General features: G+C 42.5%; 1 protein-coding gene across 2 annotated transcripts in view; it reads right to left on the reverse strand.

The window, feature by feature from the left end:
• SLC2A13 (solute carrier family 2 member 13) overlaps positions 1 to 23,660 on the reverse strand; it is a 282,752-nt gene that overhangs the window by 35,172 nt on the left and 223,920 nt on the right. For both annotated transcript variants that reach the window (XM_089685016.1, XM_089685010.1), the window contains exons 7-8: positions 21,532 to 21,657; positions 5,945 to 6,063 (exon numbers count right to left, since the gene is read on the reverse strand). In XM_089685016.1, coding sequence (XP_089541142.1) covers positions 5,945 to 6,063; positions 21,532 to 21,657 — 245 coding nt within the window. The remainder of the gene's footprint in view (positions 1 to 5,944; positions 6,064 to 21,531; positions 21,658 to 23,660) is intronic.

The raw sequence follows: 23,660 nt of genomic DNA on the forward strand, positions 1-23,660 counted from the left end.
TTAGGATGGAGACCAAAAATACTCATCACCCTCTTGGAAGGAGCAACCTGGAGAAAAAAAAAAACACCCTCTTACAATAACAATAACAGTATGTAAAGATAACACACACAGTAATCATATTTATTAAAATCCTAATAAGTTAGGTCATTTGTCTTTCTGGTGGCTTTTTTTGCATGAGTATACGCACCCTCGTTTCCTGTTTAAGTATAAAAACTTAAACAGGCCATAGATGATGCAAAAACTAAACGCAAACTTCAAACTGTTTGTTTTTCGAATCATTAGCGTGCCAGCTGCGACACACGATTTTTGTGCTGCAATCAAAGGTGCCTGATCCAACATCAATAATATGATGAATGATAAGACATCAAATCCACCAAGAAACAGTAAAATAACTCTTGCAGGAGCCTCAGGAAAGAGTCAGGCTGACTCCCCAGCCCTCCCTTAATACCCACCTGAACCCGATCTCAGGCCAGCGCTGTGCATGTCAGCTCTTCTCCCCTTTCCTGGCTCTGACAGGGTTGGCTGAGAACAGCTGAAGCCATTGGCTCTTGATGCGGTCAGTCAGGACCTGTCAGCAGAAAGCAGGGGGAGGGGCCAAGCCAGGCTGTGTGTCTGAGTACACACAAACAGCCTGGCTTAGGATCAAGCGAGCTTGAGTGCCCCCATGGGAACAGTGGGGGGGGGGGGGACGACACCCAGAGGCGCTGGTGGGAGAACAGAGAAGAGGAGAATCCATGTTGCTCATTGCAAAGCCATTGCACAGAGCAGGTAAGTATGACTTTTTTTTTTTAATTCACGCTTTACAATTGGGGATGCACCGAAATTTCGGACACCGAAACATATCAGCTGAAAATAGCCCTATTGGCATTCTGCAGCTAGGAAAAATTTAACCGATACAGGGGACTGAGTGTACTGTACTGCACTGCAGATGTGAGGGGGGGGGGGGACGGCGACGGAGAAAACCAGGAGAGGAGCAGTGTATACAGTGAGGGAGCAGTGTATACAGAGAGGCTCCCTCAATGACTGTCACTATATGTCAGTGCCAGTTTTTAAATGTACTTATCGGCTTTTCTTTTTTCTTCACTATAGCTCAGAGAATCAGCTGCCACTTTCCCCCCAGCTAAAAGAAACGTTTACTTTTAGTTTAGTTCCAGAGTTAACAGAAACAACGTTTCCATCCACTGCTTCGCTCTGTGTCCTCTCTTATGCATTCTTGGCAATTTCCACACCTGTCATGGATTGGACGGATTAATTCAGTAAAAATGACCATCTTGCCGAAACTGCTATACTATTTTCGCACCCTCCCAGTGCGGGTTCCTCCTCATTTCCTTCGGTTGCTTCAGGCAAAGATTATGCGTTTCATCTGGGCCAATAAACGCCCCAGAGTTTCCAGAACTACGCTTTTTGTCCATAGACTTCAGGGTGGCCTTGGGGTTCCCAATGTTACTAAATATTATCAGGCGAGCCAGATCGCCCCGCTATCTATGTTGCATGCTTCCTCAGACATACCTCTCTGGGTCCTCCTGGAACTACCTAATTGTGCCCCTATTGCGATATCGACACTTCTATGGCTTCCCTCTGCCCTGCGTCCCACGGCACTGAGTCCGATTTTGCTCCATGGCTTGCAAGTGTGGGACTCGGTACGTTACTCCAGTGGCCTAATGTCACCTTTTTTGCCTTTGCTCCCAATCATTAACAACCCCCTCTTCCCACCAGGTTTAGATCAACCAAGGGCGTTTTCTTGGTGGGTGACCAATGGTTTTTCCCAGGTACGACACTTTTTGACCTCTCGGTCCTTCCCTACCTGGAATTCTCTTCAGGAGTCACGGGATGTCCCTCCGGTGGAGTTTTTTCGTTACCTTCAATTGCGGCATTGGCTGATCTCATTGCGGGGCTCGTCTGTCTTCCCGTACCAGAAATCTGCCTTTGAACTGCTTTGCCAACAACGGCCGGGCGCCCCAGGCCTTACTTCCCTTCTTTATGCAGCTTTGAATAAACGCTCGCCGCATACTTCTCTTTCATATGTCGTTCAGTGGGAGCGCGACCTGGGAGTGGCCGTGGATCCGGAGGACTGGAATAAGGCCTGATCACTCATAGCTAAATGCTCATTTAATACGACCACGCTGGAGGCAGCCTATAAGGTATTGTTTCGCTGGTGCTGGGTTGCGGCTCGGTTGGCCCGGGCTAACCCTGCCTGTAGTGATCAATGTTTTCGGGATTGTGGCCATCGTGGAGATGTATTGCATATCTGGTGGTCATGCCCGAGACTGTTTCGTTTTTGGTCTCGTGTGTTTGGCCTCCTTTTCACCTTGTTCCATCTCTCCATCCGCCGGGATGCTCGGTATGCTTTGCTTCATTGCCCCATACCGGGCCTCTTGGTTCATCAGCAGAAGTTGGCTTCCTATCTGTTTTTATCGGCCACTAGAACAATTGCTCAGGCCTGGAAGAGTCCGGTTGTCCCTCTTCAGGGGGTGCGGGATCGTATGACCACTATGATGCTCAACGAACAGATGTCGAGTATCCGCAACGACTCCCAACATAAATTTTTGAAAATATGGGAGCCGTGGTTGCAATATGCCTTTCCCACACTCTCCCCGGCTAGTCTGGGGATGTAATGGCGTTCGGTATTGGCGCTCTTGGACCCCTGCCCCTTTCTTTTTTTTCTCTTTCTCTCTCTTTCTTTTTCTTCCCCTCTTTCTTCTTTTTTCATTTTTTCTCTGTTTTAGTGTGACTGGCCAGCTGCATTTAGTTGTTATAGTCAGTTACAGTAATGTTTTGTAATTTATGTGCCATTGATAGCCTCTGTGTGGGCGTACCTTTTGCCCTGTTGGCATTAGAGCACTGTTTTTCCTTTTTTTTTTATTTTGCATTTTTTTTATCTGTGCAATTGATAGCCCCTGCGTGGGCGTGTTTTATTGCCTCTCTTTTATACTGTTTAAAAATTAATAAAAACCATTGAAATAGAAAAGAAACAACATTTCCTTTAGCTCCAGGGAAAGTGACAGCTAATTCTGTGAACTATAGTGAAGAAAAAAAAAAGCCGTCAATTTCATTTAAAAATCAGTCCCGACATATAGGGGTTTATTTACTAAAGCTGGAGAGTCCAAAATCAGACTCCCTTCTGCATAGAAACCAATCAGCTTCCAGGTTTCATTGCCAAAGCTTCATTGAACAAGCTGAGGTTAGAAGCTGATTGGTTTCTATGCAGAAGGGAGTCTGATTTTGGACTCTCCAGCTTTAGTAAATAAACCCCATAGTGACAGCCAGTGAGGGAGCCTCTCTGTATACACTGCTCCCTTACTGTATATATTGCCCCTCTCCCCACCCCCTCCAACCTACAAATAGGACCTGTCACTCATATGACATCACATAGGGGACTAACAGTCCCCTATGTGACAGCAATAAAGTCATAAGTTAAAAACAATAAAATAAAAATACACATGAAAGTTAAAAAAAAACGAAAAAAGGACCCTCCCAACCCCCACATATGCAGACATTTTGGTTTCGGTTCGGTTTTCGGCCACATGCATTCTGAATTTCCGGTATCAGTTTCGGCACCAGAATTTTCATTTTGGTGCACCACTATTTACAATCACTTTAAAGAGGTATTATCGCTTGTCCGTGCAGTGCACGTTTCTGCAAAATGACCTCTTACCCCTTACACTTGCTCTACCAGCAATCCCTTGCTGCTCCTTTCATCTTCGTAGTCATCCACAATAGTTAGCACACCTAGATATAAAGGAGCATGCAACCTTCTTACAAGTGACAATGCTGTGATCTAGTAGCCAATTGCTAAGCCCAAGCAGTGTCATATGACAGGGGGGATTGATGTTGCTGATCCCCTGGATTGCTAACATCAGTCATTTCAGTGGGGAATTTGAGGTGTCATCAATATAAGCTAAAGTAATGCACTCTATGCACAAGATGCAATATCTCTGGGATGGCTGCATATACAGTATGCTATGTAATATTTTTAGGTAATGTAAAGTTATTCCAAAAAAGACACTTTTAACTAGTGCAGCATAGAAACAGAGTAAGTTACTGTTCCTGGGAACCTGAGGTGCCTTGTTCAAGTCTGGAGGTATTATCTAGAAACCATTATTTCAATGGTAACACAGACAGTAACCAGGGGCGTATCTGCCGCGAGGCAAACAAGGCATCTGCCTTGGGTGGCACCACCCCCAGGCAGAAGGGACCAGTGCTGTTGCTGCAAAGGGCTGTGCTTGGCCAGGGGGGCGTGCTCGGGTGGATTCGTGTGTGTTTGGCGGCGAGGATGGACGAGGAGACAGAGAACCTGTCAGCCATGGAGCCGGCTGGAGAGGGGGCTGGGCGGCACATAGAGGACCGTGCATTTCTCTTTTGCTCTATGTGCCGCCAGTCACCTCCTCTATCCATCTCCTGCATGCGGCCAGCTACTGTATGCTCCCCCACGCCCCCCCCCTCCCCTCCAGCACTGCAGGGGATCTGTCAGCATATGTAGTCCCCAGTGCCGACAGTCCCCCCCCCTCCCCTCACACAGACGGGAGAGGAGAGAGAAATCTGCCCCTCCTCCCGTCCTCTCCTCCTGTGTCTGCCCCGCCCACACTTCCAGCCAGCCTTGTGTATTCTTTCCCCCTTCTCTCTCTCTCTTCCCCCCTCCCTCTCCCCCCTCTCTCTCTTCCCCCTCCCTCTCCCCCCTCTCTTCCCCCTTATCTCTCTTCCCCCCTCTCTCACTCCCTCCCCTCTCCTCCCCCTCTCTCTCCCTCTTCTCCCTCTCTCTCAGCCCCCCCTTTCTCTCCTCTCCTCTCTTTCTCTCTCCTCTCCCCCCCTCTCCCCTTTTCCTCTCTCTCTCTCCACTTTCCCTCTCTCTCCCTCCCCTTTCCCTCTCTCTCCCTCCCCTTTCCCTCTCTCTCTCTCTCTCTCCCCTTTCCCTCTCTCTCTCCTCTCGCTCCCTCCCTCCTCTCTCTCTCTGATTGGTGTCAGTGGGAGGAATAGTGCCCCATCATTAGTGCCAGTGTGGGAGGAATAGTACCCCATCATTGGTATCAGTGGGAGGAATAGTGCCCCATCACTGGTGTCAGTGTGGAAGTAATAATACCCCATCATTGGTGTCAGTGGGAGGAATAGTGTCCCATCATTGGTGTCAGTGGCAGGAATAGTGCCCCATCATTGGTGTCAGTGGGAGGAATAGTGCCCCATTATTGATGTCAGTGGGAGGAATAGCGCCCCATCGTTGTCAGTGGGCAGAGCTCTAATAGGAAGTGGTGGGGCCTAAATAGGAAGGGGTGGGGTTTACATATGAAGGGGTGGATCTTAAACAGGAAGGGGTGGGACAAATTTAGATGTGAGGGGGTGCCCGATTTTAGTCTTGCCTAGGGCAGCACAAAACCAAAACACACCACTGACCGTAACCATCTTAGACATTTGCAGACAAGCCACTCTCCCAGGTTGGCACTGCAGTGCAATATAGGTAAACAGTTATGGAAATCTTCAGAAAAAAGACATAAATGGCAATATAAATCGCTATGCATGTGCTCCACCATGGTTTATTTTGACCCTGCCTCTGATGCTAGGGAACAATAGGGATACTATGGAACAATTAATAAAATAAATAAGTGATCAAATGCCCCTATAGAGGCAAACAAAAAGTAAAAACTGCAGCAGCATAGTGGATAATGTAAGATGCCTGCTCTTGCCTCTGCCTAAGTTCTAGAATCCCTATAAATGTATAGAGAGCTCCTGTGTCAAATCCTGGCAGAGTAACGCAGATGTAACAGCAGCAGTTGCTGTAGTTTTCTTTTTTTTAGGAATAAAATGGACCATCTTAAAAAAAAAAAAAAAAGATTCAAACATTGACAAATAAAAAATCCCTCATCCTTTCCAAAAAGGATCTTGTTTGAATGAGTTATATACAAATGGAGAAGCCTTTTCAGTGGGTCTAATTGTTGCTATTATAAAAACTTACCAGGTGCAAAAAAGACTAAATAGAGAATTAAACCAATGAGTGCAGTCCAGGAATACGATGTTGGACAATAATTATAAGCCCAAAATGAACCTGATGTAGATCTGGATTCATTTGTACATCTGAAAGAAAAGAAATACATCACAACAAATAGTTTTTCTTGGATTGCTAACGGCATTAACATTAGTGCGCTTCAGGCATAATTCATAAATCTATATGGCATCAATCACCTTTAATAAACATGTATAAAATGTTCATAAATATTCACTGGACTGTAAGGATACAGGCACCTGTAATCTCAGTGAACGTGTTCACAGTTATGTGCTACTTTACATCCTCTACTTACATCACCTTCCCATCGCTTCAGAAGATGCAAAACATTCTTTGATTTGGCCCATGCTGAGCACCCAATCTCCTGTGTTGAGAGCACATCAGGCCAGCTGCTGAGCACAGGAATTGGAAGCAAGTGGAGATCACTGGAGTAGCGGTGTTTACTTCAGTGGTTTTCAGGGGCATCAGCCAGGTATGGTATATACATAAAACAGCTTTAAAACTTCCAATGTAATCACACTTGTGGAAAATAAAATACACATGCTGTGAGCATGCTATGGGATATTAAACATAGCAACTGTTATAGGAAAGTACACATGCCGTGGGTGTGATGTCATCGCGTAACTGGAAGACCCCAGGACCCGATGTCCCCAGGAGATAGATTCTTTCGATTTTTAATTTTGTTATACAGTGCTGTGACCTTTTTTGCTTGTGTAAGTTTAAGTCTTTGTTTTCAATTAATGGACTTATCAGGCTCACACTATGTGGAGTGTTTTGTTTCCCTTTTATTTCATGTGATGCACATTTACTTACTTATTTCAAGTACTTATATAGCGCCGTCAATTTACGCAGCGCTTTACATACATATATTGTACATTCACATCAGTCCCTAACCCTCAAGGAGCATACAATCTAAAGTCCCTAACTCACATTCATACATATACAGTTGTGTTCAAAATAATAGCAGTGTGTTGAAAAAAGTGAATAAAGCTCAAAATCCTTCTAATAGCTTTTATTTCCATACACACAAATGCATTGGGAATGCTACACATTCTATTCCAAATCAAAACATGAAGAAAAATATATCAAATTTGTGGTGTTCCTCTAAAAAAAATTGAAGAAAAGTGAATATTAGACTGTTCAAAAAAAAAAAATAGCGGTGTTTGTATTCTTCTTTACAAACTCAAACATTCACTATATAAACTGAAAAATGTTTGAAGATTTTGCTTTCCTTTGAATCACTTAATTAATATTTAGTTGTATAAACACTGTTTCTGAGAACTGCTGTACATCTGTGTTGCATGGAGTCAACCACCTTCTGGCACCTGTGAACAGGTATTCCAGCCCAGGATGATTGGACTACATTCCACAGTTCTTCTCTATTTTTTGGGTTTGCCTCAGAAATTGCATTTTTGATGTCACCCCACAAGTTTTCTATTGGATTAAGATCCGAGGATTGGGCTGGCCACTCCATAACCTCAATCTTGTTGGTCTGGAACCAAGATGTTGCACGTTTACTGGTGTGTTTGGGGTCGTTGTCTTGTTGGAACACCCATTTCAAGGGCATTTCCTCTTCAGCATAAGGCAGCATGACCTCTTCAAGTATTCTGATGTATTCAAACTGATCCATGATCCCTGGTATGCGAAAAATAGACCCAACACCGTAGTATGAGAAACATCCCCATATCATGATGCTTGCACAACCATGCTTCACTGTCTTCACAATGTACTGTGGCTTGAATTCAGTGTTTGGGGGTCGATTGACAAACTGTATCCGGCCACTAGACCCAAAAAGAACAATCTTACTTTCATCAGTCCACAAAATGTTGCGCCATTTCTCTTTAGGCCAGTCAATGTGCTCTTTGGCAAATTGTAACCTCTTCAGCACGTCTTTTTTTCAACAGTGGGACTTTGCGGGGGCTTCTTGCAGATAGCTTGGCTTCACATAGGCGTCTTCTAATTGTAACAGTACTCACAGGAAAGTTTAGACCTTCTTTGATCTTCCTGGAGCTGATTGTTGGCTGAGTCCTTGCCATTTTGGCTATTCTTCTATCCATTCGAATGGTAGTTTTTCGCTTTCTTCCACGTCTTTCAGGTTTTGGATGCCATTTTAAAGCATTTGCGATCATTTTAGCTGAGCAGCCTATCATTTTCTGCACTTCTTTATATGTTTTCCCCCCTCCAATCAACTTTTTAATCAAGGTACGCTGTTCTTCTGAACAATGTCTGGAACAACCCATTTTCCTCAGAATTTCAGAGAGAAATGCACTGTAACCAGCATGTACAACATTTGCTGCCTTCCTTCCTTAAATAAGGGCAATAATTGCCACCTGTTTTTCAAAGAATGAATGACCTCACTAATAGAACTCCACACTGCTATTATTTTGAACATGCCCCTTTCAATTAGTGATTCAATTACACAGAATCAGCAGCATGCATGTCATGACTGTTGGGTCTGTTGGATTTATATTACTCTACAACACCTGCTAGTAAATTATTTGCCATGTAGAAATATCATTTCTACCAAAAACAGTGATTGATCAGGTTAGTGATGTCTGACTGCTATTATTTTGAACACAATTGTACATACTAGGGACAATTTTAGACAGGAGCCAGTTAACCTACCAGCATATCTTTGGAGTGTGGGAGGAAACCGGAGTACCCGGAGGAAACCCAGGGACAGGGAGAACATGCAAACTCCAGGCAGGTGGTGCTGGGGTTGGGATTCGAACCAGTGACCCTAGTACTGCCAGGCGGAAGTGCTAACCATTTAGCCACTGTGTTGCCTCATAATATGGACCCATATTAAGTTTTTTAATCATTTTTTCACACAAATAGAAGTATTTAATCACCACTGGGTTTTTTTCCTAAATAAGCGGAAAAGACTGAATAAAAAAAAAACAAAAAAAAAACAGTTTTTCTTTGTTTAGAAAAATTCTAAGATGTTGCACATCTTTCTTCATAAGTTTAGGCCATACTGTATTCTGCAACTTTTTTTGGTGAAAATAACCCAAATCAGTGTGTTGATTATTTAGCCTGTATGGAAGTTATAGAGTACACAAACTATGAAATACAGTGGATATAAAAAAGTCTACACACCCCTGTTAAAATGTCAGGTTTCTGTGATGTAAAAAAATGAGGCAAAGATAAATCATTTCAGAACTTTTTCCACCTTTAATGTGACCTATAAACTGTACAACATAATTGAAAAACAAACAAATCTTTTAGGGGGGGGGGAGAGTAAACATAAAAAACTAAAATAATGTGGTTGCATAAGTGTGCACACCCTCTTATAACTGGGGATGTAGCTGTGTTCAGAATTAAGCAATCACATTCAAAATCATGTACACACCTGCCATCATTTAAAGTGCCTCTGATTAACCCCAAGTAAAGTTCAGCTGTTCTAGTAGGTCTTTCCTGACATTTTCTTAGTCACATCCTACAACAAAAGCCATGGTCCGCAGAGAGCTTCCAAAGCATCAGAGGAATTTCACTGTTAAAAAGGATCAGTTAGGAGAAGGGTACAAAACAATTTCCAAGGCATTAAATATACCATGGAACACAGTAAAGACAGTCATCATCAAGTGGAGAAAATATGGCGCAACAGTGACATTACCAAGAAGTGGACGTCCCTCCAAAATTGATGAAAAGACGAGAGAAAACTGGTCTGGGAGGCTTCCAAGAGGCCTACAGCAACATTAAAGGAGCTGCAGGAATATTTGGCAAGTACTGGCTGTGTGGTACATGTGACAACAATCTCCCGTATTCTTCATATGTCTGGGCTATGGGGTAGAGTAGCAGGATGGAAGCCTTTTCTTATGACAAAAAACATCCAAGCCAGGCTAAATTTTGCAAAAACACATCTGAAGTCTCCCAAAAGCATGTGGGAAAATGTGTTCTGGTCTGATGAAACCAAGGTTGAACTTTTTGGCCGTAATTCTAAAAGATACGTTTGGCACAAAAACAACACTGCACATCACCAAAAGAACACAATACCCACAGTGAAGCATGGTGGTGGCAGCATCATGCTTTGTGGCTGTTTTTCTACAGCTGGAACTGTGGCCTTAGTCAAGGTAGAGGGAATTATGTACAGTTCCAAATACCAGTCAATACTGCCACAAAACCTTCAGGCTTCTGCCAGAAAGCTGAACATGAAGAGGAACTTCATCTTTCAGCATGACAAAGACCGAAAGTATACATCCAAATCAGCAAAGGAATGGCTTCAACAGAAGAAGATTAAAGTTTTGGAATGGCCCAGACAGAGCCCAGACCTGAATCCAATCGAAAATCTGTGGGGTGATCTGAAGAGGGCTGTGCATAGGAGATGTCCTCGCAATCTGACAGATTTGAAGTGTTTTTGCGAGGAAGAGTGAGCAAATATTGCCAAGTCAAGATGTACCATGCTGATAAGACTCATAAGACTAAGTGCTGTAATAAAATCAAAAGGTGCTTCAACAAAGTGTTAGTTAAGGGTGTGCACAGTTATGCAACCATATTATTTTAGTTTTTTATTTTTACTTCCCTCCACCTAAAGGATTTCAGTTTGTTGTTCAACTTGAGTTGTACAGTTTATAGGTTACATTAAAGGTGGAAAAAGTTCGGAAATTATTTATCTTTGTCTCATTTTTTTTTTACATCACAGCAACCTAACATTTTAACTTTTTATATCCACTGTATATCTGAATATGTCGATCATTTTTTATGCCAATCTAATTTCCTGAGGCCCAAAAAGCCAGGACAGTACAAACATCCCCCAATGACCCTTTTTTGGGAAGTAGTCAGTCCAAGATATTTAGTAAGAGGCATGGCAAGTTTTTTAAAGTTATAATTTTTTGTCACAATTTTTTGAAAAGTGAGGAAATTAAAAAAGAATGGCTTTTTCACATTTTTTGCTTACTGTACAGTACAGCATCATATAACTGGTGTGGCGGTGATCAGAGACACTGACTGGTGACGGTATGAATTTTTTTTTTTTTTAAATTAGGCAAAGTAGACCATCACTAGTGCACACAAGAGCAAAACCCAACACCTACATCAATTCACCACCATCACACCGTGAGGAATATACATTGGGTGGGAAAAAGGACGCCGTCCTGGAAGACTACCCGGAAAGACCAGTACTGTGGACCACTGCTTGTAGAACTTTCCTTCCAAACGCCAAGTCCTGGCTAGAAAGAAGCTCCACACGGTAGTGTTTAACAAAGGCATGGGTATTCGACCAAACCGCCGCTCTAGAGATGTCCATGTCTTCCCATGAAGCACCTGCCCTCTCTGCCCAAGAGGCCACCAAGGCTGTAGTGAAATGTGCCAGTACCCTAGAAGGTGGCTGGTGGCCCAAGCTCTTGTACACTATGCACATACAAAATAGTTTAACGAATCCACCTGGCAATAGAACTCTTTGAAGCATAAAGACCCTTCCTGAGCCCACTGAAAAGAACCAGAAGATGACTAGATCTTCTGAAATCTTTGGTAACCCTGAAGTATTATAACAAACATCTCCTAACATCTAAAAAACTGTACAGCATTTCCATCTCATTCTTGGGGGAACTACAGAAGGAAGGTAAAGCAACCACCGGGGAACGATGAAAATCTGAGGAAACGTTAGGAAGGTACATAGATCTGGCCTCAACACTACTCTATTTTCCAAGATGAACAGGTAAGGATCCTTACAAGAAAAAACTGCAAGCCCTCCACCTGCCTGGCTTAAGTAGTGGCCATCAAAAAGGCCATTTTACAGGTAAGAAATTTTAATGAACAATCTAACAATGGCTCAAACAGGGCTTTCGTGAGGGCATCCAAAACTAATGACAAATCCCACAAAGGAACAGTTTTAAGTACCTTAGGGGTCTGTCTTTCTCTAGCCAGAAAGAACCTTTTCACAAGGAAATCTTCTGCTAGGCTCTAGTCACAAAATACGACAGGGCTGCCACCTGCACTCTTAAGGTGCTGACCGCCAAACCTCTATCCTCTATCCAACCAGGCCTGCAAAAAATCTAGCACCATGGGAATGGAAAACTCATCTTCCAGATCTGTTTCTCCAAGAATGAAAAGTCTTCCAAACTTTTGCATAAATTTTCCTAGTACAAAGCTTCCTACTGTATAGCAGAGTCTGAATAACCTGCTCTGAGCAACCTTTGGATTTGACGATCCTCCTTTCAGCTTCCAAGCAGTCAGGTGGAAGACATGCGGATTGGGTGGAGAACCAGCCCTGAAAAAGCAGATCTGGACAATCTGGGAGTATCCAGGGAGGGGATTACTTGACAGTCCTCCAATACAATCTTCCGAACAACTTGCGGAAGGATTGACAGAGGCGGAAAGGGGTAAGCCAGACTGAAGTCCCAAACCTGAGTTAAAGTATCTGCCCCCAGAGCCCGAGACTCCTTCTCTAGAGCGAAGAAGTTCTGAACCCTCCGGTTTCTGCCTGAGGCCAACAAATCCACCTCTCGAAGACCCCTTGCCGTACTGGATTCCGGCTGAGGTAATCGACTAGGACATTGTCCGACCCCTTGAGATGGACCGCTCTCGGAGAATTCAGACAATCCTCATTTGACCTTTAATGACTCCCACATCCTCAAAAGACAAATCTGCATCCTTAGAGACCTGAGAGAGGGGGGACATTGGTACACTCTTTCTGGCCATGACCATGTGGAGTCCACGCAGAAAGGGGACACCCGGCCGCCATGGAAGCCCAATAAATGTAAGCAAACTGCAGCAATTGAACCACCGGCCTCCCTGCCCCAGATAGAAGTTATCTCTCCCGGGAAAGGTGTCAGAGCCAAGAGAGAAGCATCTGCAGTCGGTACACACACACACACACAACCAATGAGATCCAGGTAAAGAAGTACACTAAAAACTTGTCCTACGCACATAGCTTCCCTTATGTCCTACCCACAGACAGGTTTCTCAGGCAAAGAGAAGCAAAATAGCAGGCGACCATAATTTTTCGCATAGATAGTAAAATAACAAATCCTAGAGATGTATTCACCTGGAGGGTTGGAAACAATAATTACTGAGGACGAGGGGGAGAGAGAGGGCATTTTAACTTGTGTCAGTATTGTGTTTCCTGTAGAGGGCAGAGCCGATATCTCTCATGTAGCTGTCCTGGAAGACACTTTGGGAAAAATGTTTTTTTGGTTTTTTTTTTTGTTCAATTACATTTTTGTTCTATTTTTTTTTAACACACTGTGACCAGAGCAATACAGTGTTACTATACTAACATTGTACTATTCTGGGGAAGTGATCAGATTATTTTTTTTTTTTTTACACATTATGATTACTTATACTTGTGAATTTCCCTGTTACAAGCAACAATTTTTACTGAAGGAAATGGATTCTTTTGGTGTTTACTGTTGTGGTTAGCTGTGATTGGCCACAGCTAATTACATGGTACAGATGGGCTGTGATTGGCCCTGTCTGTACCATGTAATCACTGTGACCAATCACAGAGATCAACACAATAGTAAACAATGGATTGCATGAATAAAAGTCATTCATTGTGTACAACTGTCATGTGATCTGCTGTGACTGGTCACAACGATCATATGGTACTGGCAGCAGACAGTACACTGACTGGTCATTCACAGCGTGGCCCGTGTGAGACATGTTCTGGGAGTCATTTAACACCCACCCAGAACGGTGAATGTCCCGCCCAGCCTATAGACAAATGACGGTTATAGAGTGTTTTTCACATTTCTTTCATTATTTGTTTTGTGGACTTTATTTTTATTTTATTTCACTGCAAATTGCTTTTATATAATTATAGTGCGCAACACATTTAATGGTATATATATAAATATATATATATATATATAGTTACATTGGTTACAGGTGGAGCAATAAAAATATGAATAAAATATCCATACCTGGAATTCTTCCCTGTTATTTGTAAGTATAGCTATATTGTAAGCTCGAAAGAACAGGGCCCTTGAACCTCTCGTGTATTGTTTTGTTACTGTATTGTCTCATGTTCTGTCCCCCACTATAATGTACAGCGCTGAGCAAACCTTTTAGCGCTATATACTGTATAATAATAATAATAGTTAGCCTTTAGGCCTGCTTCAAACCTATTCACTGCTGGTATGTGCATTTTACAGCAATGGTTACATACGGCACTCTGCACTTTGTGCTGCGTTGCCATTTATTTGGAATGACACTCCAATGCACAAGTACAGTAGGTGCCAAAGGACTTGTGCTATAGTACACTCAATGAAATGACTGCCTTAATGCAACAATCAATGCTACACTTGTATGTAGTACCACACCACAATGAAATGGCATAGTGTGAATGGGGCCTTATTTTATCTGCACTGCTCTCCATGTGATGTATGCACTATGGGGATTTAGGTGGAGACTTCTCAAAATGGCATGCAGCATGTGCTTTTCTATAGGTTTTCTGATAAACTTCAAGCTCAGCTGCTATATTACACGTTTCAAAAAGAATCAAGCAATTTTTAAAGCAGGTTAAAGGATAAGAAAAGTTTCAAACAGCATTTTCTGAATATTTCTTCACCCTTTCCCTCTTTCCCACTATGCTGATCAAAGCCACCCTTCCCTTACTGGAAACTCGCACAGTTCATCAATGTTCTGCTGCACTATTTGGCTGGTGGGCCTATTTTTCACTACTTGCGTGTGTGCAGTAGAAGCCCATAGATAGATCTGGGTCAAGAGAATGATCTATCTTCCCAGACCCATAGAAGTCTGTGGGGTTCATGTGTAGGAGACAGGACCCAAAACTATTATTTACCGAGAGTGCTGCTAATCTTCTCTAACCTCGAGTGATTCTGAACATACCACAAGTCAGCTCCTGGCACAGGAAGTCTCCCATCACTAATAACTTATTTGCAGCTCCCTTTAGGAGATCATGCGACATGCAGAAACCGCAAAAAAAGTTATTCGTGGAAGGAGATTGCCTGTGCTGGAAGCTAACTGCAAAACATCCCTACAGATTAGAGATAAGCAGCACTGTTACTAAGTGCTAGGTACACTCTCTGCATGTACTATAGAGCAGTTTGGATAAGCCAAGGCTGTACCAATGCCTGGTGCATGCATGGTAGGGTAGAAAGGCAATAACACTGTATCACTACTATGCATGTGCAGTAGCATCAGTGATTGAATGTAGACCAAGGCCATTTAAATCAGCAATATCTAGTGGGAAGCCCATCCAGTGTAGCCTCTGCAGCAAATCAGTCAGTGTTGCAAACAAACATGACTTGCTAATTTCTGGCCCCCTTAGCTCACACCATTTCCCTACCTGTCCCGCTAGCTTGTTCTGCAGCTCACATAGGCACCCCCCCCCCACCTGATTCCTTTCACACCACCATGGCAGAAACCATTTATTCCAGGGCTCTCACCACTGCAGCCGACATTCTCTCCTTCTGCTTTTACCTCCTCCCTCCCACTTGCCCCTACTCACCACTGCACCAACATCTGCCCCTGAGTTTGGTGCCACTGCACTGTGGGTTGCCTTAACACTTGCCACCACCATACTAATTATGTACGTTCAGCCACTGCAGTGACACACCCTTCTGTATTCAGTCCATTCAATGAATGGCCACGTTTTTACTCGCAAGTTATTCTCTAACTACTTGATTACTCAGCCATTAATACCCCTTCATTACCAGGCAAGTTTTCATTTTTTGGTTCTGTTATAGTCTGACTGACAATCATTCGCTCATGCAACACTGTACCCAAATTCATTTTATATAATTTGTTTGAGACAGGAAAATAACCAGCATTCTTTTTTTTAAAAAAAAAAAATTTCTACTATTCAAGTCCGAAGTTTCCCTTACTTTCTGTTGAACATGTAAACATGACCAAATTACCTCTTTTTAGAAAGCCGACAACGCAATTTTTGCAAATTGTTTTTGCAAATAAAAGAAACATGCTGGTACTGAGGTGTAGTCAAAACATGGAGCTTGGTAATGCTTCACTGTATACATTTAAAAAAAAAATCTATTTTACATACATAAAATAGAAAACAGTTGCAACATTAGTACCAAATATGTGACAGAGAAATAAGGCACCAAAAATATATCACTTCCAGTGTAGCACACAAAGCGGCCATGCAATGCCCTTTACACAGATAAAAGCAGTAAAACAGGAAAAAGTCCCTTTCCCACTAGATTCCCATTATTGAATAGTTTTTACACAGAGGGAGCAAAACATGAAGAGGTTAATGTACAAGTAACATACAGTGGGTGGAAGGAGATGAGGGGGTTGATGTGCAGGATAAAGGAGATGAAGGGGTAAACTGTACAGTTCACATACAGAGAGAGGATGGAGATCAGATATACAGCAGGGAAAGGAATGGTTGGAGAAAGGGTTAAAAAAAAAGTGACATTTCCTCACAAAGAATCAGGTGCTCCTGATCTATTAATTCACCATTCACATGTTGCTATGATTCCTCTGATGTAAAAAGAAGGGGAGAGATCAACAACATAAACAGTGGTATGTTTATTTTGAGATCAATGTCATTGGCCATCACAGTGATCATAAGGTACTGGGATGCTCAGATCACCTCAATACACTGTGCCTGAATGAGTCATTTAATAACAGCTCAGTTCACAGGAACGGACCAGCACACTGACCTCCCAGTACCTATCCAGCGCATAAATGTCCACCACTTTACCTTTGATAAACACCGTGGTTGAAAAGCAATTAAAGCTTAACTCTGGGCAGATATAAAAGAGAGATGAATGCAGCACTGCAATCAATGCATTATTAAATGTATTATTTAAAAACTTCATGCCAACCTGGTGTGGGTGGGCTTTAACATGAGCACCCGCATATATGCAGCCCTAGGTAAACACTTTTCTGTGCTGAGAGCACGCTCCCTGCGTGCTCCCAGCACAGTAACGATCAGGTACCGGAAAGCATCTGATGCATACATGCGATCAGGAGCTTTCTGACCATGTGACCACTGTGACTGTCAAGCACACGTCACATGATGGGAATTCCCACCTCTGCTTCCCAGCATTTATAGCCTCTTAATGGGCTGGGAGGGGTTAAATGCAAGCAGCCCAAGTACTTGACTTCGACCTGGTATTAGTGTCTTGCAGTCTCTGTATGCCAGGGTCGGAGTGCCTTGCAGTCTCTGTACGCCAGGGTCGGAGTGAGAAAAGAAAAAGTAGTACAAAGTGTTTTCCTTTGTCTAGTTAAGGTTATTTTGTGTTATAAGAAAGGAAGCTTAGACCTCTGTGGTATATTAACTGCTTAAGGACTGCCCTGTAGCAGTATATATACATGATTTTGCATTTCTGGGTAGGGGGCACGCGCACCCTACCCGCGCCACCATTCACGGCTGTGGATATTAAACACCAGGTCCTGCCCGCCCGGTGATTACGGAGCATCTCCGACAGGGATGAAGATTGTTTTGTTTACAAACAATCTTCCTCCCTGTCAGCTTTAGCACACTGTTCAGGATGGCTGTGCACAGTACAGCCATCCCGATCAGTGTGCTTACAGTGAAGATCACACACACACCCTAGTAAAACACTCCCAGCACATAGTTAACCCTTTGATCGCCCCTCACATTAACCCCTTCCTGCCCAGTGCCATTAGTACAGTGTCAGTGCTTTTTTTTTAGCAATGATCACTGTATTGGTGTCACTGGAGATGTCATTGACACCAAGTTAGTTCCCCCCAGTGTCAAAATGTCCACCGCAGTCCCGCTAAAAATCGCTGGTCACCGCCATTACTAGTAGATAACAAAAAATCCCATTATCTATACCACTATTTGTAAACACTGTAGCTTTCACTTAAACCAATTAATTTACACGTATTGGGATTTTTTTGTTAGTAAAGACATGGAGCAGAATACATTTCAGCCTAAATATATGCCGAAATTTGATTTTTTTTCAATTTTTTTTACTTTACATGTTTAACCACTTCCATACATGGCACTTTTACCCCCTTCCTGTCCAGGCCATTTTTCAGGTTTCGGCGCTCTCACACCTTGAATGACAATTGCGTGGTCATACAACATTGTACCCAAACTAAAATTGTATCATTTTCTTCACACAACTAGAGCTTTCTTTTGGTGGTATTTAATCACCACTGGGGTTTTAATTTTTGCTAAATTAACAAAAAAAGTCCGAAAATTTGGGGAAAAATAACACGTTTTTCTCTGTTTCTGTTATAAAATTTTGAAAATAAATAATTGTTCTTCATAAATTTAGGCCAAAATGTATTCTGCTACATGTCTTTGGTGAAAATTACCCAAATTAGGATGTATTATTTAGTCCGCAGGAAAGTTATAGCGTTCACAAACTATGGGATATATCTGAAAATTGATCAATCCTAAAGTACTGACGGCCAATCTAATTTCTTGAGGTCCAAGAATGTCAGAACAGTACAGATATCCCCCAAATTACCCCTTTTTGCAAAGTAGACAGTCCGACGTATTTCATAACGAGTTTTTTGAAGTTGTAATTTTTTTGTCATAATTTTTCGGAAATGAAATAAAAAAATGATTTTCACTATTTTTTTTTTTACATACTGTCATCAGTGCAGTGCAGTATAGCATCATAATATAACTGGCGTCGCGGTGATCAGGGACACTGACTGGTGACAGTACGAAAAAAAAATTTGATTTTTTTTTTATTATTACTTTTTTTGTCTTTTTTTTAAGATTTTTTCAAAGTAGTATATAGTTAGTAGACCACAGTAACATTGTACTACTTTGGGGAAGTGATCAGTATTTTTTTTTCTTTTTACACAATTTTCTTATAGCAAAGAATTTCTTTGCTATAAGCAAGCATTTACCTGAATGAACTCGATTCATTCAGGGTTTTTTTTTTGTGCTTAGCTGTGATTTGGCCATGGCTAATCACATGACACAGCTGGGCTGTGATTAGCCCAGCTTGTGCATGAGATCGCTGTGACCATTCACAGCTAGACACACTAGTATACAATGGATGGCATGAAAGGAAGCCAGACATTGTATACAACTGTCATGTGACCTGCTGTGATTGGTCACAGCAGATCACATGGTACTGGCAACGGGGCCAATACACAGATCTGTCATCGGCCGTGTCCGAGGTACATGGCCGGTGACAGATCGTGCCGCTGCGCGGCTCTGTGGGCAGGCAAACTGCGCATGACTGAAAGGACGCCATATAGCATCCACCCGGAGGGACGAGCTTCTTGCCCAACCGCCATCTGGCTATAGGCCGGGCGAGAACTTAATAGCAAAAAGTCCAAAATATTTTTTTTGTTTTTGCAAAATTGTCGGTCTTTTTTTGTTATAGAGCAAAAAATAAAAATGCACAGACGATCAAATACCATTGAAAGAAAGCTCAATTCATGGGAAAAAAGGACATAAATTTCATTTGGATGCAGCATTACATGACTGCGCAATTGTCAGTTAAAGTAACGCAGTGCGTAACACAAAAAATGGCCTGGTCATGAAGGGGGGTAAATCCTCAGGAGGGCAAATGGTTAATGTGCTTTTACTAAACAAACATTCTGTACATACAATTACAATTATAGGAACAAAATATAAGACTGATAGATATACCTATGAGAAGCAAATGCTACGTACTTCCTTGCGAAACTATGTTCTGTATAAAAAAGTAAAAGTTACTTCACTCCGATCATAGAGGCTTCACAATCTCTGCAGGAAATGCGGACCCTAGGTTTTCTGGGCTAAAACTGTCATCAGGTTCTGGCAGAGAACTTCCTTGGTTTTAAGTCATCTTAGAGTCCTCCTGTCAGCTTAACCTGGCTACTTTTTATCTGAAAGGTTTTGGGCAATCCCAAATGGGTGTATCCTTTTCTACCTTATGACACTGTTATATATAGGTGAAACACTCTCCAATTCACCCTTTAGATGGCACTGTTGTATCATACATGCCATAGGTAATATATGTCAGAAGGTCAAGCTACAACTTGACTTGTTGATTTCAGTTACATAATTAAATGTAGAACAATAGAAGAGACAAACATACAACAATGGTATCTAAGTTCTCATTGTTGTAGAACAGCTTGGGTAATTGTTACCAAGGCATTTGTTTGAGAAGTCCACTGAAGCAAAACTTAATGTCAAACGTATTCTTATATAAAAAGCACGTCTGAGAATAAAATCAGTAAAACACACACTTTATTAGGTACACCTGTTCAATTGTTTCGTAACTGGAAAGTTGAAACCCAGCATCAGAATGGAGAAAAAAGGGTATTTAAGTGACTTTGAACATGGCATGGTTGTTGGTGCCAAACGGGCTGGTCTGAGTATTTCAAAATCTGCTGATCTACTGGGATTTTCAAGCACAACCATCTCTAGGGTTTACAGAGAATGGTCTGAAAAAGAGAAAATATCCAGTGAGAGGCAGTTGTGTGGACAAAAATGCCTTGTTGAGGTCAGAGAAGAAGCAGACTGGTTCAGCTGCGATATTGAGATGGTAATGTCAGAATTTGGCATAAACAACTTGAAAGAATGGAGTCATCTTGGCTTGTATCAACAGTTCAGGCTGGGGGTGATAATGTAATGGTGTGGGGGATATTTTCTTGGCACTAGCAAGATGTACCTAATAAAGAGGAGATTCCAGGAGACAGGCAGTTACTCTAGGAAAGCTGGACAGGGCCCTAGAAGGTCCTTAACTCATCAGCAGGACTGGTATCTGCTCCTTTGTGCAAGAAGGAACAGGATGAGCACTGCCAGAGCCCTACAAAATGACCTCCAGCAGGCCATTGGTGTGAATGTCTCTGACCAAACAATCAGAAACAGACTTCATGAGGGTGGCCTGAGGGCCAGACATCCTCTAGTGGGCCCTGTGCTCACTGCCCGACACCATAGAGCTTGATTGGCATTTGCCATTGAACACCGGAATTGGAAGGTCCACCACTGGTGCTCTGTGCTTTTCACAGATGAGAGCAGGTTCACCCTGAGCACGTGACAGACGTGAAAGGGTCTGAAAATTTCAGCAAAATGGACTAGCCTGCTGCATAATTTTTTCACTTTGATTTTCGGGTTGTCTTTGAATTCAGTCCTCTGTAGGTTGACAGTTTTCATTTACATGAAACGATGGGGCATCCTTACGTTCCTAACACATTACTCAGTCCATATCAGTATAGATATTCAGCATGATATTTTTCCCCATTGAGATCTGATGTGTTTACAAAGTGTTCCTCTAATTTTTTTTAACAAAAAAAAAAAAATTTATCAAACGCAACACAAAGAGCCAATCAGTTCATGTGCTGACAAGAAGCATGCTGACTGAAAGAGAAAACTGTGGCAGAGAGATGACCTTTTCACTGTTCTGCTTTTCATTTTGCTGTCCAATCACAGGTTGGGGTGGGTCTAGCACAATCTGGGTTTAAGGAAAGTGGGTAAATAAATGCTGGTCATCAGACTGAGGGCATCTGGTTGCAGAATAAATTGCTGTAGGGTGGGTGGGTGTCTTTGGATTGAATATGAACATTGCATTGGACTGAAACATTGTTTATCTTCTTTATTTTTGGCTCATGTTCTGCTGTAAACAAACGTCACTGTATATATCAATCCATACATTCATCATGTTTATGTAATAAGTAAAATATATTACCTGCCCCATGCAGAATGTCCTGTACTTTTTGGGTCAACTGGGATACAAGAAGAATCGAAAATACGTGACCCATTGATCTTGTAGCAAAATCCACAATTGGGATCCAGCATACATCCATTACAAAAGCTGTAAAAATAAGTAGTTATATTGATGATAGACTGTTCGCTTTTGTTGGCTATTACAGTAAGGCTGAGGTTTTTAACATAAGTAGGTTATTGTTGTTCTTAGGAAATGAACAGATGCTGTTTTAAGCTATTAGATTAACGGTCAAATATAATATTTAACAAACCCCTAAAGAAGCGATTGTGCAACCCCATTTGTGGTTCAGACTCACAGCTTATTCATGTTGCCCAAAAAAAGTTAGTGGAGAAGGAGGGGGATCATAAATGTAAAGTGGTTCTAAAAGGCTGATTGTGGTTTACTGTAAAACAGTAGTAAACCACAAAAAATAAATCTAAAAAAAAATCTTCTCCTTGCAAGTGAAGACCATAATGTGCTAGTATGTGATGCAATTATGAAAGACTTACCTGAAAACGAAGCCCTCCAGTGGAGCATTGTCATGGCTCCATGGGGCTTTCATCTTCACCCGGTTTTCCATCCATTGAGAGCACCACACCATACATTGAGAGCACAGTGAGCATACACTGGTGACATTACCAGCGCTGCTAAAGTAAATATCTCCTAAACTGTGAACGTTTAGGAGATATTTACAGTACATACAGGTAAGCCTTTAATAAGGTGAGGTAAAACAAAAAAAAAAAAAAAGAATTTGCTACCTCTTTAATGTATTCCCTGCTTTAAGGTGAAAAACACCCCGCTGCTTCCCTCTCCCCCTAAAACACTTACCTGAGCCTGTCCGGGATCCAGCGTTGCGCCTTGCTGAAGTCTTTTCTCCCCTTTCTTTTCTCACAGGGACTCGGGCAGCAGGCTGCTGTCAATTAAATGCTGTGAGAAGGGAGTGGAGGGCAGGGTGTGTGTCTATGGAGCGCAGCTCTTTAGACAAAAGCATCACGGGAGCAAATACGCACGTGTGCCCCCACAGCAAGCAGCTTGCTATGGGGGCACACAGAGAAGAGGAGGAGCCTGAGTGCCAACTGGGATCCCATTGTACAGAGCAGGTAAGTATAACATGCTTGTTATAAAAAGAAAAAAACAAAGCCAGTTCATTTTAGTCAAAAATCTTTACTTTACAATCACTTTAAGGGCATACCAGTCCAAACTAGGAACAGACTTAAAAAAAGAATGTGTGCTTTCTTTGAACAAAAGGAGAGGCATTGTTTAATTGCTATGAGGTAAATGGAATGGAATAGTAAGCAGTGAGTTCGTCACTTTATCAATAAACTCAATAACTTCTTCTTGTCCACGTTTGAACACAGCTTACCAATCTAAAGACATTCATATTGTATATCTGGTTGCCCTGCCAGCTAAAAAGAAAACAGGACCACCTAGAGGCCTGAACACCCACCTGGCAAAATTTGGCAAATACGTGCACAGAAGGCCAGGTGGCAGCTTTATATACCTGAGAAGGCCTAAAGCTGAAAAGCCCATGAAGCACCAACAAGCCTGGTGGAGTGAGTCTTCACAGCAAAAGGGCTAATCTTCCCCCTCAGGTTGTCTTATTTGAATAATCAAAGATTCTACACTATCAAAATGTATAGAAAACAATGTAACCTTTAAAGTGGTTAAAGGGTTTTTTATACCTTTATGCATTCTATGCTGTGTGCAACCCCCAGCCGGGGGTCTTGGGTCCTCTGCCAGCTCCCCCCCCCCCCCAACCTGCTGAGTACCCCCGTAGTAAGCTGCTTGCTATGAGGGCACTAGTGTGTGGTTGCCAATGGCTCCTGCTGCTGTTTCTGAGCCAATGAGGAAAATGCAAGCTGGGGGAGCTGCTGCTCTTGTGCACATTGCTGGATTGAGATCGGGTTCAGGTAAGTATGTGGGGATGGGGGGGCAACCACGCACTAGTGCCCTCATAGCAAGCAGCTTACTACGGGGGGTACTCAGCAGGGGGGGGGGGGTGGAGGGGGAGCCAGGAGTACTGGCAGGGGACCCGAGAAGAAGAGGTTTGGGGCTGCTCTGTGCAAAGCCGTTGCTTAGAGCAGGCAAGTATGACATGTTTGTCATTTTTA

This window comes from Staurois parvus, unplaced genomic scaffold, assembly GCF_062004578.1.
Source record: "Staurois parvus isolate SC_StPar_1 unplaced genomic scaffold, SC_StPar_1.0 ptg000019l, whole genome shotgun sequence".
NCBI classification, from domain to species: Eukaryota; Metazoa; Chordata; class Amphibia; order Anura; family Ranidae; genus Staurois; species Staurois parvus.